Here is an 18,022-nt window from a genome sequence, read left to right as displayed (position 1 = left end):
TCTTATGCAATTTTTTGTTTTCATTAAAAAACTTTTATGATTTTTCTGTTCTTTTTTCCAGATGCAGAACAGCATAAAGATGGTAAGCAAATGTCAATTTACTTTTTGAATAAAATATTTTTTAGTTACAATAAACTATGTAAAATTAAAAAGTAGTTGACAAAATTTTATAAAGATTTTATCACTTCCTTCTAACACCTGTTAAAATCTCAAGCAAAGCTCAAAAGATTAGAAACAGCTAGTTGTGAAATTGTTACCTTTTCTGAAAAAGTCATGAAGTTGAAAGGAGTTGTGATATCCAAACTTACAAACTAAGAAAGTGTGTTAAAGTCAGATGACCTCTTCAAAATATTTTCTCTGTTAGAACATCCAAACATTTTATAGAAACAAGCCAATTGTAAAAGATTTTTGTGGGTTTTATAAGTGATAGAAAAATAAACTAAAAGTTATGCTAAATTATTTCTAAACATTTTTGCGGTTGTTTTCAATTATTTCAATATGCAGTTTTTTATGATAATAATGATTTTAAAAAACTGTTCTTCTTTATCACATCTATTTTTTTGAAAGTTTCTCATTTAATGTCAGCAATGATCTGCCATCATAATTTCATTCAATTGGAGTTATGGTGGGAGATAATTGTACAAGTTCAGTATTATCTTGATGCTTCTCTTTACCTTTACTTATAGCTAATGTAAAAATTTTCATTTCTGTTGTTGCTGGTATTATTTTTGTAATTATATTTAATGTTAATAACATTTTAATTGTTGTTAATATTATTTGTTGTTAATATTATTTTTATTGTTGCTGTTATTATTGATATTGTTTTTATTATTATTAATGTTATCATCATCATTTTTATTTTTATTATTGTTATTACTGTCTTTATTATTATTATTATTATTATTATTATTATTATTATTATTATTATTATTATTATTATTATTATTATTATTATTATTATTATTATTGTTATTATTATTATTATTGTTACTATTATTATTATAATTATTATTGTTATTATTATTATTATTATTATTATTATTATTATTATTATTATTATTATTATTATTATTACTATTATTATTATTATTATTATTATTATTATTATTATTATTATTATTATTATTATTATTATTATTATTATTATTATTATTATTATTATTATTGTTATTATGATTATCATTTTTATTGTTGACACAATAATAATGATAATAACAATAATAATAAAATCACTAAAAGTACTAATAACAACAAAAATAATATTGATTCAGTTAAATAACTTTATAATAAGTTAATATGTAATAAAAAAAGGAATATACAAAAACAGCCTCCAAAGCAAATTGGTCACACAATAAAGGCTTAAAATTCATATAATAAAGTTGACTTTAAAAAGTGTGATAAGATCAGGAAATAGAGGACAAGGGGAATGATTGATATACACACAAACACATTATATACAAAATAATTATAAAAGCATTAAAACTTGGCTTTTTAAAATCTTTTATTGTTTTATATTTAAAATTGTTTTTAACAATCTTAAATTTTTCATTAGATGCTATTACAACTTTGCTTTAATACCTTTCCATTGAAAAACGAAGATTTTAAAAAAGTTTCTTTTTTTAAATAAACTTTTTTTTTGTTTTAATTTAAGTAAAAATCAAAAAAAATGCTGTTGGTTGTGTATTTTTGGATATCAGAGTGTATTAATAATGCCCTGTAAGCTTTTATTCAAATTCTAATTTTAAGTTTTCTATTCTGAACTCACACCAAACACTTTTTTTATACTTATGTTCTTTCAGAAATGTGTGAAGCCCTGAAGAAGTTTTATCAAACAACTTATGAAAAAATGGATCAACTTGAACACAATGTAATAAGTCCCACTAATGTTGATTTTTTAAACAAGTTTGTAGAAATGACAGTAGTTGATGCAAATGACACAGAGAGAGATACTTTAAATATTGCTGAGCTAGAGTTGTTCCTTCACAAACAAACAACTTACAAACCAATTGAGTTTTATGAAGTATTCTCAAAAGAACTACCTTTACTCTTGATTTGTGGTATTGCTGGAATTGGAAAAACTTGTTTGCTCAGAAAATGCTTACTTGACTGGGCCAGTAATACCTTATGGGAAAAAGTTGATCTTGTTATTTATCTTGAATGTAGAAAGTTAAATCTATATCAAAATATCGTTAGCATAAACGATTTGGTAAAAGTTTTCTACAAAAATGTTTTTAAAAAATGCAGTTTTTGTGAACACTTTTCAGTTTTGTTTGTGATTGATGGGTTGGATGAGTTTGCTTATTTGGATGAATTATTAAATCACAATCCTCTAAATCCAAGCAATCATCCCATCGTTAATGTGTTAGCAGATGTTTTGGACTTTGAAAAGTACAAATGCATTGTTGCTGGAAGAGTAGGAGCTATATTACAATATAAAAATAAAATGACAGAATGTAGAAAGAAGTTAATCATTCAAATAATGGGTTTTAATGACCTTGGAATAAAGGAGTATGTAAAAAGAGTTAGAAATGCAAAAAAAGCCATAAAAGATGTTCTTAAGTCATCTCAGATTGCTAAAGCAATGGCATCTGTCCCTTTTTACTTATCAGCAATGTGTACAGTTATTGGTTCATCTATGCTCAGGGGTTCTTTATCATTCTTCAGTACAACAGAGTTGTATTGCTGTATATTTCTATACTTTTTGCAAAAGCATATAAACAGAAACAATGAACCAGTTTATAAGTTGATGGAAAAGGAGAGTAGCAAACAATTCATTTTAAAAGTTTGTAAAGTTGCTTGGCATTTGTTTAATGAAAATAAGGTTGTTTTTTCTCAAAAGGAAATGGAAGTTTGTTTTGAAGATATTGGTGACATTGAAAGTAATGATTTGGGTTTCATTGAAAAAGTTGAGTCACAGCTTGGTTATCAATATCAGTTTGTTCACCTGACTTTGATGGAGTTTTGTGTTTCACTACATGCACACATTAATTTGAGTCCTGAGGAGATTTTTAGTAAAAGAAAATTGCGAAGTTGCTTGCCAATGATCTGTGGTCTGAAAAATGAAAATGGAGGACCTTTTTTGAGATTGCTTGCTAATTTAAAAACTTCAAAGAAGGAAAGTAACTCCATGTTTGGTAAGTTCATGAAAAGTTTTATAGAAATTTTAGAACCAGTTTTATGCTTCCTTTGATAATCATGTTTGTGAATTGTAGTGAAAATGCATCGATTTTTCAATGACTTGTTTTTTTCATATGAAAAAAGAAACTCCTTGCTTCATGCTGTGCTAGGTAAGTTCATGACTAGTGTTAAAGAAATTTAGAATCAATTTTTGATTCATTTTATTATTGAAAACTTCATTTGATTTGTAATTTATATTGAAAGTTTTTATCTTTTACAGATGAACCAAGAAATTTTTTTCTTCATATTGGTAAGTTAAAGAATTACTTTTAAATATGTTGACTGTCTCTGTTAAATTAAAAATATCAGTTAACTGAAAAAAAGCAACAAAAAAATGATGGCCACCAAAAGTTTTAATATTTCAAATAGACAAGAGACTAAACTTATGCAGATCATTATTAAATATTTAAAACACGTTTTTCAGTTGAATGCATTTTTTCATTTTTATTAACGTATAATTTTAGGGCTTAGCATAATAAATTTTAAACAGTCATTTAGTTCTCCTCTCATTTTATTCTTTTAGATTATATATATTCTTATGCAATTTTTTGTTTTCGTTAATAACTTTTATGGTTTTTCTGTTCTTTTTTCCAGCTACAATAAAGCAAAATGTTGGTAAGCAAATGTCAAATTACTTTTTGAATAAAATATTTTTTAGTTATAATAAACTATGTAAAATTAAAAAAAAAGTTGACAAAATTTTATAAAGACTTTTATCACTTCCTTCTAACACCTGTTAAAACCTCAAGCAAAGCTCAAGAGATTAGAAATGTTGTGAAATTATGAAAAATTATATGTTTTGATTATATGTTTTAATTAATAACTGTTATGGTTTTTCTGTTCTTTTTTCCAGATAGAGATGAGCAAAGAGATGGTAAGCAAATTAATGTCACACATACACACACACACAGTACTGTGCAAAAGAAAGTAGCTTCTAAGAGAATTTTTAATATTCAGGAGAAAATGTCAAACAAAAATAAATTAAAACTAAAATATAGGTACAAACATATTTTTTATTAAATTGTGTAGTATAATACAAGTTTTATTAAAAGCATTTAAGTTTATAACTATACATAGAGACTTAACTAATATTTAATGTGACAACCTTTATTAACAATAACATCTTGGAGCCTTTTATTTATACTTTTATATAGATTTTCAATAAATGTGATACAGATATTGTACCATTCTTCTTTAAGAACATTCCAAAGCTCATTTACTTTTGTTGGCAATTTTTCCATCTTCTTTCTGTCTAAGTAGTCCCACATATGTTCGATTATGTTCAAATCAGAGCTCAGAGGAGGCCAAAGCATGGTTTGAAGCACTCCCTCCTCTTGCAGATTTGGCAAATAATTTTTAACTAATTTGCAAGTATGTTTGGGATCGTTATCCTGTTGTAGGATAAAATAATCAATGATCAGTTGTCGTCCAGAAGGCACATGGTTGTGTAAAATATTTTTGTATTTTTCACCTGTAAGCTTTTCCGTTTTTCTAACAATATCCCCTACCTCTTTTATTGAAATATACCTCCAAACTTGAGTACTACCTCCACCATATTTAATTTTTGATGCTAGACATGGCTCTTTCAATGCCTCTCCCTTTCTTCACCTAACATACTGACGTCTATTTGTCCCAAATATTTGTAATTTAGATTCGTCTGTAAACAATACCTTGTCCCATTGGTTTTTCTGCCGTTCTTTGTGCTCTCTGGCGAACTTTAATCTTTTTTCTTCATTACCTTTGCGTAGTAAAGGTTTTTTAATTGCTACACAGCCTTTTAATTCAGATTTTAATTAAGAATCGTCGCACAGTAGATGCATGTACTAAAGTTCCACTTGCTCTTTTAAGATCTTAAAAGAGTTCTGCGCTTATTTCTTGCGATTTTGTAGCGGTGTTATTTTTAAAAGCTGTTCATCGCGTTAGCTTACCTTCTTTGGATGACCAGACCTCTTTTTATCCACTACATCACCAGTTTCATTATGTTTTCTTAACTATTTTTTAAGCTGACGCTCGCGAACAATTCACACGTTTGGCTAATTTAACTTCACTATAGTTCTCTTCATGTAAAGCAATGATGCGATTTCTGTCATTTATTGATATCTTTGGCATTTTACTCGTAATGAAAATATTTTCGAAATGAAAAGTAATTTTATTATAAAACAAAACTTTTGAAAAAAAAAAATTTTTTTTAGATGAAAAAATCTGTAATTAACACGAGAACTCAACAGTAACTAAAAATTCTTCTCCACATTCTTAATTATTAAAAAATATTTAATAATAAATTTAAAGAAAATAAATAGTATATTGGTTGATGTAATCAATTTCAAGTGTTGATCCTTGTCTTTAATAAATGAGCAAACATTATAAGTGGGTGAAAAATGATGTAAGTTGAAACCATCTAAAAAATATTAATAAAAAAATTGTTTTATTAACATAATTATTACTAAAATAAATAAATATAGCTTTATTTTAAACAATATCTTAGTTTAATTTAATAAAAATTAAACCAAGATATTGTTTAAGATAAAATCAATATTATTTACTTATATTTATTTAAGTGTACATTTTTTAAAAAAACTCTTAGGTGCTACTATCTTTTGCACAGTACTGTATATATAAGTGTGGCACTAAAGTTTCTACACAATAAAAAACTCAGCTTCATTTTATTAATGAAAACGTCTCTGCAAATGGTGATTTATATGTTTAACGTATTTTACCAGCTTATAATGAAGCTATAAATAATAAAAATGCATTTTAAATGAAAGATGAAGCAAATTACCATATCAAATTATGCATTGGCATTGATTTAAGAGAACCTCATAAAGGTTTCAACAAATTGGCCAGGAAACTCTCCAAACCTAAATCCCAAACCTAAATCCCCTGGAAACTTGCTGGTCTTATTTAAAGTATAAAGTATTTAAAGAACCAAGAGTTTGAATAAAGGACCAGCTAATTTCCAGAATGGGAGAACTACAAAACTTGTGTGAAAGTTTTTGTTGTAGATTTTTGGCTTTGCAAATAATGGCAAAAATTTTTCTGAGTTTTTATTTCAAGACACCAGAGTTTAGAAACTTTTGCACCACTCTGCATATATGTATGTTAGTGTGTATACATACATACATACATACATACATACATACATACATACATACATACATACATACATACATACATACATACATACATACATACAGAATTATATATAGCTGAGTTTTTTTTGTGTGGATATATATTATGTTTTTTTTTTGACTAGTATGTCAAGAAATATGAATATCTTCTAAAAGCATTACTTATTTTGTTTACTGAAAATTATCTGTTTTTTGCTTCTAAATTCTAAAATCTATTAAAAAAAAAAAAAAGAAAAGAAATTAAAAATATCTTAATGTGAAAAAAGACATCTATAAGCTTTTCAGAGGCAGGTAGCGTTTTAAAGTTTTTTTATTGTTTTTGACCGTAACAAAAAACACCAAATCTGACTTTTCAACATTATTACAAGACAATAACAATTGAAATATGGAAAAAAGTTTGGGTTCCTTGTCACTTCGGAATGAGTATTTATTGCTTAAGCCAAAACATAAGTTTCACTTTTTGAATTTTTGCTGGGCATAGGATAGATTATTTAAATTTGTTTCTCCTCCGACTTCTTTCTTTCTTCATTAAACAAGAAGTTTTTTCTTAGATAAAATTTTATATACTGCCCTTTTTTTTTTTAGCCTTCCTTAGAGAACCTATTTACCCATTTAATGGTAAGAATTATTTAAAATTGTTTATGGAAATTTTTACATGGTCAACCCATTGATAATTGATGTGATTGCTTTATTTTCGAGAAAATTTCTTCGATTCGTTCACTTGCCACAAATTTAAAATAATTGATGAAATCGACTACTCAGTAATTGATAAAGATTTAGTATTTTACTAATTGTAGTGTAAACGATGTTATTTTCAGTTGCGTTCGTTATCTAGTTAGATGGATCGTTTCTTCAGTTTTATTTGTCAGCGTCGTTTTGTGGTAAACTTTAATTTTAACATAGTTTCTATTTTGTGAGTTTTTCTTTTCAGTGTCAGTTTCATTATATTGTTAAATTGCTAGAAAATAGTTATCTATAATATAATTAGTACAGAAACGTTTAACGTTTAACGTTTAACGTCGTTTCGTCATTAGTTACTAGGCTTTGAATTAGTTACTAGGCTTTGAAAGAGCGCGTTCTTCAAATGCACGCGGCCATTGGAGAAAGATCTTTTGAGCGAGTTAAAACTTTTTTCCTTTTGGAACTTAATTATTAGTTTAGATATATTACATAAAGAATCATCTTAATCAATTACATATCATATTATAATTGAAGTTATATATACATTTTTATCAGATAAAGTAGAAAGGATTTAAATTTTTATTAGATAAAGTAGAAAGGATCTAAAGAAGAAAGGATTTTAATTTTTTAAATCGTATAGATTTTGTTTGTTTTAGTTTTTCTTTTAGCAGTTTTATTTTTACTAGCAATAAGCAACCCGTAATACGGGTTATGGTCGGTCTGTTAATTTATGGTGGCTGTTTTCCACAATTTAAAGTTGCGAAACCATTACTAATACCCTTTTAGAAAAACGCCTTCAAATTTAAAAAATTAAACCATCTGTAAAATTAAAATAAAAAGTATGCGGAGGTAAAATAATTTACCAATTACTTAACATTATTTGAGAAATTTAAAACTGACATGTCAAATCAGTGTTAGGCAGAACCATTTTCCTCGACTTTACTAAGTTCAAAACAATACGTTTTTAGTTACTGACAGAAAATAATAACACTTCATCATGCTTTAAATTGACAAAAAAAGCTAACTTTTTGTTATATTTTTTATAACATGAACTTTAATTAATAACAGTAGTATAAAGCGAACGTTAATTATACATAAATTATTAATTTTTTGGTATCCCCTTGATACATGTTTCTTTAAAAAAGGAAATTGTCTTTAAAACGTTAAATGCACACAACTAAATAAATTTATTAAAAATAGCTGAACATTTGACCATTACTATTTATGGCACAAATCTGACCATTTTTATATATGGCCTCTTTGTTTCAACAGTTTTTAGCAAACGCTAATTTGCTACAATTTACTGAAAATTCCTTTTGCTACTCGAAATTTAATTCTCTTAAATGTTTTGACACTAATAAAGGACCTCCCTTCCCCGTTTTGGCATTAATGGTGGTCAGGAGAATAGAGTTATTTTTATTAAGAGTAATCAAATTTTTGATGAAGACCTTTTACCAGAATAATAAAATGTGAAACAATGATTTAAGAATTTAACATATATAAGAATTTATCTTTCCTCAAAAATAAGCTAATTAATTAGTTAAACACCTTATAAAATTTAAGTAACTCGATATTTGACAAATGTGCAAAACTACAATACTCACCCCCCGTTTAAAATGATCCCCTAAGTTACGTACAACAAATTATTAGGCATAAAATAGAGAAAATTAAAAAAAAATTGAACTAATTGCATATATTTATATCATTTTAACTGACAAAAATTTACAATAAAAGGTAATCAGGTTTTCTTTTTATAAATCGTATAAATGCGTCAATCGTAAATCTTAAAGAAAAAAAAAAAAAACCACATAAAAACTGAACATGGATTTACCTATTTATAGTAACCTATTTTGACATGGCAGTTAATATAAACATTTATCGAAAATGTAACTATAAAATCTGTTTCGAAGTGCAAAGGATTAACAATACTAAAATAAATTTTTAAAAAAAATCAAATTAAGATATAAACTGCATTTTTAGCATAATGTTGGCTTTTAGTAAATAAATAAAAGCAGTAAGTTCCAATAATGAAACTACCTATTATTCATTTTTAACAATAGACACCAACGTGAAGGTAAGCCAAGCAGTCTATCAACACAAAACATCACAACAATAACACATAGCAATAGAATATTTACACCCTTGATCCTAATATCCAGCGAAAATAATAAACCAAATTAAAATATGAAAGGCAAACCTAGAAAACCAATTTAAAGTTAACTATATATTTATCTTTTTACTAAACATATAACTACATAAAAGTATATTTGTTTTTATGTTCAATATTAGTTATTCAATTACTTCAAATTTAGGACATGAAAACACCCTAGATTTAAAGATCAAGGTTGCATACTCTCATACACATTACGCTAAACATTAACAGACATTATTATGTGTTTTGAGAATAATTAAAAAAGGCTAGACAACACAACCTAGCTCCGAAGCAGTAACTCCGCCTGGCACAACTCTGCTATAAATACATTGCTTGGCTGGCAAGGTTATCAATCTTGCTCAACATAATGCCAAATCACACCACTTTGAAAACATGGAAACAACATAATTTAAACATATATACAGCTATAAACAAATATGGTTTCCTATAACACATTTGATTAATAATCTTTTCAATTTGATGAAGAGTAGCTTGTTCAGCTATTAGAAGTGGGACTGAGTGGTGAATGAAATCTTCCATTATAAAAAATTTGTATGTATTCCAGAGATGTAAAGAATTGTCAGGTTCACAAAAGGTCAAAATAATTGAAATCAATTGTCTAATTTTCTTCGGCATATGTGTTAAAACCGCCTCAAAAAGAGTATTCTGCCATTCAGTGTCATCTTGCAACAGACTTTTCAAAACACATGCTTCAGAAAACGTTTCAAGGACAATACCATTAACAGTATGCACATCCTCCCAAGATGTTGCTCCTTTTGCTTGTAAAAGTAACGGTCTAAGAAAAAACAATACTCCAGTTTGATTAACTTTATACATTCTTACTATCACCTTATTACCACCCCTTTATCTAACCTTCCATTTACAATGTTTATCATCAAATATAAAGTGATAAGGAATGTCTACATACGAATAGCAATATGCTCTTTCATTTTCAGTATTTAACTTAAACCATGCCATTAGGTGCATATCACGCTGAGCTGCACGATCTAAAGCCATATGTTCTGCTCCTTCTCTAAAATACAATAATTGATTTTCAGGTAGATCTTTACCAAGTCACAGCACTTTAAAAGCACGGAATGAGCATAACATAAACATATGTACAAACTATAAGCACAATAAATGTGTTTAAATATGTATATAAGGTTAAATATATACTAAAATAAATAAATACCATATATACATATTTAAACACATTTTTAAAACAATTATGTAACACATATTAACACATACACAAACAGTAAAAAAACACTTTACATTATTATAAAAACACATTGATAAAACAACTATAAAGCGCTTATTACCACACACACATACATATGAAAAAAGCATATATGTAAACAATAAACGTGTGCAAACAAAAATTCTAAAAATGACGCAAGAAAATATAAAAAGATACAAAATATATATTTACAAACAATTCTCTTTACCTTCTTTTTTTTCTCATAAGAACTGTAATCTTCATAACAACATTTAACCTTTACATACAATAACATGTGACATGCCATATCAGTGTTGGCACAAAAGTTTAATTTATTTTTCTAAATTTTCTAAAGAAGAAAAAAAATAGTTAATAGCATCACAGAAATTTCAAAGTATTAATAACCCTTTTATGGAAATAGCATTAGTATAACTTTAAATAACATCCATTCCCCTATTTTCTTTCTAAAAAATAAAATAATCTATAATATAATTAGTACAGAAACGTTTAACGTTTAACGTTTAACGTTTAACGTTTAACGTCGTTTCGTCATTAGTTACTAGGCTTTGAATTAGTTACTAGGCTTTGAAAGAGCGCGTTCTTCAAATGCACGCGGCCATTGGAGAAAGATCCTTTGAGCGAGTTAAAACTTTTTTCCTTTTGGAACTTAATTATTAGTTTAGATATATTACATAAAGAATCATCTTAATCAATTATATATCATATTATAATTGAAGTTATATATACATTTTTATCAGATAAAAAAGAAAGGATTTAAATTTTTATTAGATAAAGTAGAAAGGATCTAAAGAAGAAAGGATTTTAATTTTTTAAATCGTATAGATTTTGTTTGTTTTAGTTTTTCTTTTAGCAGTTTTATTTTTATTATTTTATTTTTTAGAAAGAAAATAGGGGAATGGATGTTATTTAAAGTTATACTAATGCTATTTCCATAAAAGGGTTATTAATACTTTGAAATTTCTGTGATGCTATTAACTATTTTTTTTCTTCTTTAGAAAATTTAGAAAAATAAATTAAACTTTTGTGCCAACACTGATATGGCATGTCACATGTTATTGTATGTAAAGGTTAAATGTTGTTATGAAGATTACAGTTCTTATGAGAAAAAAAAGAAGGTAAAGAGAATTGTTTGTAAATATATATTTTGTATCTTTTTATATTTTCTTGCGTCATTTTTAGAATTTTTGTTTGCACACGTTTATTGTTTACATATATGCTTTTTTCATATGTATGTGTGTGTGGTAATAAGCGCTTTATAGTTGTTTTATCAATGTGTTTTTATAATAATGTAAAGTGTTTTTTTACTGTTTGTGTATGTGTTAATATGTGTTACATAATTGTTTTAAAAATGTGTTTAAATATGTATATATGGTATTTATTTATTTTAGTATATATTTAACCTTATATACATATTTAAACACATTTATTGTGCTTATAGTTTGTACATATGTTTATGTTATGCTCATTCCGTGCTTTTAAAGTGCTGTGACTTGGTAAAGATCTACCTGAAAATCAATTATTGTATTTTAGAGAAGGAGCAGAACATATGGCTTTAGATCGTGCAGCTCAGCGTGATATGCACCTAATGGCATGGTTTAAGTTAAATACTGAAAATGAAAGAGCATATTGCTATTCGTATGTAGACATTCCTTATCACTTTATATTTGATGATAAACATTGTAAATGGAAGGTTAGATAAAGGGGTGGTAATAAGGTGATAGTAAGAATGTATAAAGTTAATCAAACTGGAGTATTGTTTTTTCTTAGACCGTTACTTTTACAAGCAAAAGGAGCAACATCTTGGGAGGATGTGCATACTGTTAATGGTATTGTCCTTGAAACGTTTTCTGAAGCATGTGTTTTGAAAAGTCTGTTGCAAGATGACACTGAATGGCAGAATACTCTTTTTGAGGCGGTTTTAACACATATGCCGAAGAAAATTAGACAATTGATTTCAATTATTTTGACCTTTTGTGAACCTGACAATTCTTTACATCTCTGGAATACATACAAATTTTTTATAATGGAAGATTTCATTCACCACTCAGTCCCACTTCTAATAGCTGAACAAGCTACTCTTCATCAAATTGAAAAGATTATTAATCAAATGTGTTATAGGAAACCATATTTGTTTATAGCTGTATATATGTTTAAATTATGTTGTTTCCATGTTTTCAAAGTGGTGTGATTTGGCATTATGTTGAGCAAGATTGATAACCTTGCCAGCCAAGCAATGTATTTATAGCAGAGTTGTGCCAGGCGGAGTTACTGCTTCGGAGCTAGGTTGTGTTGTCTAGCCTTTTTTAATTATTCTCAAAACACATAATAATGTCTGTTAATGTTTAGCGTAATGTGTATGAGAGTATGCAACCTTGATCTTTAAATCTAGGGTGTTTTCATGTCCTAAATTTGAAGTAATTGAATAACTAATATTGAACATAAAAACAAATATACTTTTATGTAGTTATATGTTTAGTAAAAAGATAAATATATAGTTAACTTTAAATTGGTTTTCTAGGTTTGCCTTTCATATTTTAATTTGGTTTATTATTTTCGCTGGATATTAGGATCAAGGGTGTAAATATTCTATTGCTATGTGTTATTGTTGTGATGTTTTGTGTTGATAGACTGCTTGGCTTACCTTCACGTTGGTGTCTATTGTTAAAAATGAATAATAGGTAGTTTCATTATTGGAACTTACTGCTTTTATTTATTTACTAAAAGCCAACATTATGCTAAAAATGCAGTTTATATCTTAATTTGATTTTTTTTAAAAATTTATTTTAGTATTGTTAATCCTTTGCACTTCGAAACAGATTTTATAGTTACATTTTCGATAAATGTTTATATTAACTGCCATGTCAAAATAGGTTACTATAAATAGGTAAATCCATGTTCAGTTTTTATGTGGTTTTTTTTTTTTTTCTTTAAGATTTACGATTGACGCATTTATACGATTTATAAAAAGAAAACCTGATTACCTTTTATTGTAAATTTTTGTCAGTTAAAATGATATAAATATATGCAATTAGTTCAATTTTTTTTTAATTTTCTCTATTTTATGCCTAATAATTTGTTGTACGTAACTTAGGGGATCATTTTAAACGGGGGGTGAGTATTGTAGTTTTGCACATTTGTCAAATATCGAGTTACTTAAATTTTATAAGGTGTTTAACTAATTAATTAGCTTATTTTTGAGGAAAGATAAATTCTTATATATGTTAAATTCTTAAATCATTGTTTCACATTTTATTATTCTGGTAAAAGGTCTTCATCAAAAATTTGATTACTCTTAATAAAAATAACTCTATTCTCCTGACCACCATTAATGCCAAAACGGGGAAGGGAGGTCCTTTATTAGTGTCAAAACATTTAAGAGAATTAAATTTCGAGTAGCAAAAGGAATTTTCAGTAAATTGTAGCAAATTAGCGTTTGCTAAAAACTGTTGAAACAAAGAGGCCATATATAAAAATGGTCAGATTTGTGCCATAAATAGTAATGGTCAAATGTTCAGCTATTTTTAATAAATTTATTTAGTTGTGTGCATTTAACGTTTTAAAGACAATTTCCTTTTTTAAAGAAACATGTATCAAGGGGATACCAAAAAATTAATAATTTATGTATAATTAACGTTCGCTTTATACTACTGTTATTAATTAAAGTTCATGTTATAAAAAATATAACAAAAAGTTAGCTTTTTTTGTCAATTTAAAGCATGATGAAGTGTTATTATTTTCTGTCAGTAACTAAAAACGTATTGTTTTGAACTTAGTAAAGTCGAGGAAAATGGTTCTGCCTAACACTGATTTGACATGTCAGTTTTAAATTTCTCAAATAATGTTAAGTAATTGGTAAATTATTTTACCTCCGCATACTTTTTATTTTAATTTTACAGATGGTTTAATTTTTTAAATTTGAAGGCGTTTTTCTAAAAGGGTATTAGTAATGGTTTCGCAACTTTAAATTGTGGAAAACAGCCACCATAAATTAACAGACCGACCATAACCCGTATTACGGGTTGCTTATTGCTAGTTATTTATGAATTTGTTATGTATTGATAGGTTAGCAGTATGCATTAGACCATAGAAAAATAATTATATTGAAAAAATTTCATTTTTCTAATAAGTTCGAAACTGTAAACATTAATTGAAGTATTTCTCGTGTGAGAAATAGAATCAAATACACTTGTGTTTTACTTTACTAGCCTTCGGAAATCGCCTTCGTTCGGCCTTATCAGTAGATCAACTCTAGATGGCAATACACCCTTATAACTTCTTATTTAAGTTTAATCGAAACTCTTTAGTCAAAACAACTTCTCTCTCTCTCTAAAATTACCCCTCCCCCACCCACCTCCTCACCTGTAGAGTTTTACGGAAATGTCTCCCTTTAACATATAAGAAGAGGGAAAAAAATAAGAAACTAAAGTGAGAAATATCTATTTCTTTAAAAATAAATCCTTCCATTTATTTAGCGACTTAATTTTGGAAAACCACATAAAATTAAGAAAAGGGAAAAACACAGCAGCCCCTTTAAATCAAAAATCCTTCTAACCCTGTTCTTCATTAAACTGAAACATTCTGTCTTCCCGTAAGACATAAAGCTGTGGGCCACCTATTTCCTATTCATCAATACTTAATTAAGAATGGAGAAGACGCCGTGCATGTGCTTGAAAAATTTTGAAAATCTTAATTTACCTCTCGTTGAATTAAAGTAAGATGCTGTAATTTGGAAACTAAGCAAATAGATAGCAAACTATAAGAAAATACTCTGAAAGCGAGTAGCTTTTATCAAAAATTATCCAAAACGCTACGCAATACCAATCAATAAAACGTAAACGAAACAACACGATATAATATATATAATAATATAACGTAAACAATATATGTAATAATATAATAAAACAAAATATTACAATATATAATAATAAAATAAAATGAATATGATAAAACGAAACAAAAGATCAAAACAAACGTTAAAAAACAGCAAATTCTTTACAAATTCTATTCTGTAATGTCATTATATACTTTATGATACAAGTTCATTAAAAACCTTAAGGAAAAAATTCTTTACAAACATGCAACAAACTGATTACAAACATTATATGCAACAAATGGTTACATATCGCGAGGTTTGAATTATTTTGTTCTATCTCCAAGTTTAAACGTTGGGAGAAAGTTTTTTATTTTTTTTTGTTAAAGTAAAATTTATTTAAAATTTTAGCTTTAACTTTTAACGAAATTATAACTAATGCTTAAAATAATCTATACTTAAACAAATTATTTAGAAAATAGTTTAAAAAATAGGTGTATTTTAAAAGTAATCATTTCTAACTAAAATTAATAACTCATTTTCTCCCAACGTTTAAAATGGGAGATAAAACAAAATAATTCTAACCTCGCGATTTATCAAAATATTTTAATTTCGAATTGATTATATCAAAGTGATGTCAAATTATGATCAAAGTGAACAAAGCAAATTTATGGAGTTAATAACCTGTTCATTAGTATCTCTAAAATGACTGCAGCAATAAGATTCCGATTATCCTCAGCTCTTTTAAGTTCATTTTGCTTGGTTGAACGAAAATAGAAACGAAAACAAATGCTAAATGTAAACTGTTGCTCTAAGAATATGAATATAGTTTTATTATATTATTACAAAAATTTATAAAACCAATATGAAATAGAAGTAAAAACAACACTTGGTAAACACCACGTGAACCACTCCTCGCAAATGCCGTTTTCAAATGTTTACAAACTGAAAAATCTACCTGGATGAAAAGTACTAATTGTACAAAATCAAAAAATTCACTTCTCACATTTGTAACAATGGGTGTTTTCAGATAAAAACAAGCTTCCATTTAAAAAATACAGTGGTTTAAAATTTGTGTATCAGATCTGATACCTGGGGTCATTAAGGGTTAAGTTCATTTTGCTTGGTTGAACGAAAATAGAAACGAAAACAAATGCTAAATGTAAACTTTTGCTCTTAAAATATGGGTATCTGATGTTAACAGCTAATAGAAAACTAAGCAACTCATGTTCATAACATATCCATCCTTAACTCATCAGCACCTGGTGACATTGACTTCTTAAATTTATAAAAAAAAAATTGCAATAGTCAAATTGCAGCTAAAAGCAATCACTCAGAGCTATTAGAGCATTAGAAACGCTTTAAGTTCAACATCAGTTTTTGACGTTTAATCGCTAGATTCTTGGTTTTAAGTTTATAAAGTTTCAGTTGCAAAATATGTTTGATTTCGAATATTGCTAACAGAAAGCACCACTTGAAAAAAGGATATTAGGTTAAAAGAGATTGATAGAATAGGGTTTTAGTTATTTGTTTTCTTCTCTGCGAAGTCTCTTGTTGTTTTTTCTCTTTTAAACAATATCTTCCGATAAAAAAAACTTTACCACTTAAAGTAAACTAATCGCTGTCATCCCTGCTCTTTCGATTTGTAAACACTGTTTTTTATATAACAGGGTGTAATATAATATTTTATATAAATGCTTTTGAGGAAAGCACATCCAGTTGAACTAAGTAGCTTAGTAACTACTATGTTTTTATCGTTATTTAGCTCAATATTGATTAGTTTTTTGAGGTCACATATTTCAATTTTCGCTAACAAAAAATATAATCTGTTTTCAACTTATTTTTCATTTCAAATGGGGTTTGTTTCGAGCCTAACAGTTCTATTCTGTCGACTTGTTGAACTGAGTTGTTCCCTTTAAAACCGACGCTTCGAATCTGAACTCAAACTGGGCTGTATTTATCGTAAAGTTTCTTCCCCTGAAAACATAACAAGAGTTCAAAAAAGTTTTTAAATATAACAGTTTAAATGTTTCAGTTTTAGTTGAGAGTTCCTTCAAGAAATCTTTTTTTATATTTTACTCATGATGGGTGAAAGGAAAAATAGAATGTCTTTTTTTTTTTTTTTTTGTAAATTTCAAAAAGAATATTTGGCAACTTTTTAATATAGTTTAGTTGAACAGGTTGTTATTCGATGTTAGTTTTTAAGGAAAAATATTCAATGATGTTGTACAGAGTTAAAAAGGCTTATTGATATTTCTTTAGCTTTTTGTAGCCGCACCGTGACCAATCCTGTTTTTAGAATAGAATCTTCACTGACGAACCTAAGTTTCTATAATTCTTGTTTTTGTAATTATTTCATCTATTTATGTACAATATTTTTAGGTATTATATAATTCGTGGATTGCTTTAATTTTTCTTTAATGTTAATTTTTTCTTTTAGATTCTCGTGTAGTTGCAAATCCTATTATTAATCGTAAGGTGGGAGATTTCGCTTGGTTTGAAAAAGAAATTACTGGTAATTATTGGCTATAAAATAATAAACTAGAAGCTGCCATTTCTTTAACTTGTTGAGGGCATTTCTCAATATTAATTTCGAAAGTTTCAGATCTATTGTTTTGTTTATTCTTTAAATGTTTGTTGTTATAGAAAATTGCTTTCCATCTCATTCTTTTTGTCAGCAAATTCTGTTTTCTTTTTAACTGGTTGTAGATTAAGTTTATTGTCGAATTTTTAGATTTTTTAAATCTATTAAAAGACAAATAATTAAATGAGTACGCAGTAACAAAATAAATACAGCCTTGGTGTTTATTTTCAAAACTTTAAAGTGTTTCAGT

At 27.0% G+C, this 18,022-nt stretch overlaps 1 protein-coding gene, 1 long non-coding RNA gene and 1 pseudogene across 2 annotated transcripts in view; 1 reads left to right on the top strand and 2 right to left on the bottom strand.

Moving 5' to 3' along the window:
* The window catches only part of LOC145182165 (uncharacterized), a 233,601-nt gene extending 220,187 nt beyond the window's left edge, over positions 1-13,414 (top strand). Inside the window, exons 20-28 of the mRNA XM_090076750.1 lie at positions 1,800-3,134; positions 3,213-3,287; positions 3,398-3,427; positions 3,772-3,792; positions 4,031-4,051; positions 6,891-6,923; positions 11,374-11,493; positions 11,909-12,013; positions 12,146-13,414. Of these exons, the coding sequence (XP_089932876.1) occupies positions 1,800-3,134; positions 3,213-3,287; positions 3,398-3,427; positions 3,772-3,792; positions 4,031-4,051; positions 6,891-6,923; positions 11,374-11,390 (1,532 nt within the window). The 3' untranslated portion in view covers positions 11,391-11,493; positions 11,909-12,013; positions 12,146-13,414. The remainder of the gene's footprint in view (positions 1-1,799; positions 3,135-3,212; positions 3,288-3,397; positions 3,428-3,771; positions 3,793-4,030; positions 4,052-6,890; positions 6,924-11,373; positions 11,494-11,908; positions 12,014-12,145) is intronic.
* LOC149894961 (uncharacterized) overlaps positions 1-18,022 on the bottom strand; it is a 273,741-nt pseudogene that overhangs the window by 194,344 nt on the left and 61,375 nt on the right.
* LOC149894964 (uncharacterized) lies at positions 8,665-10,735 on the bottom strand. Its single transcript, XR_016449247.1, has 2 exons — positions 10,587-10,735; positions 8,665-10,171 (listed from the first exon to the last, which is right to left on the bottom strand). It is a non-coding gene; the product is annotated as an uncharacterized LOC149894964 (long non-coding RNA).

The sequence above is a fragment of the Hydra viridissima genome, unplaced genomic scaffold, assembly GCF_058129835.1.
Source record: "Hydra viridissima isolate aposymbiotic clone 2 unplaced genomic scaffold, HvirCarnegie_v1 scaffold_1, whole genome shotgun sequence".
NCBI lineage: Eukaryota > Metazoa > Cnidaria > Hydrozoa > Anthoathecata > Hydridae > Hydra > Hydra viridissima.
The sequence above is the reverse complement of the archived record's forward strand: the minus strand, read 5'-3'. Positions and strand labels throughout refer to the sequence as shown.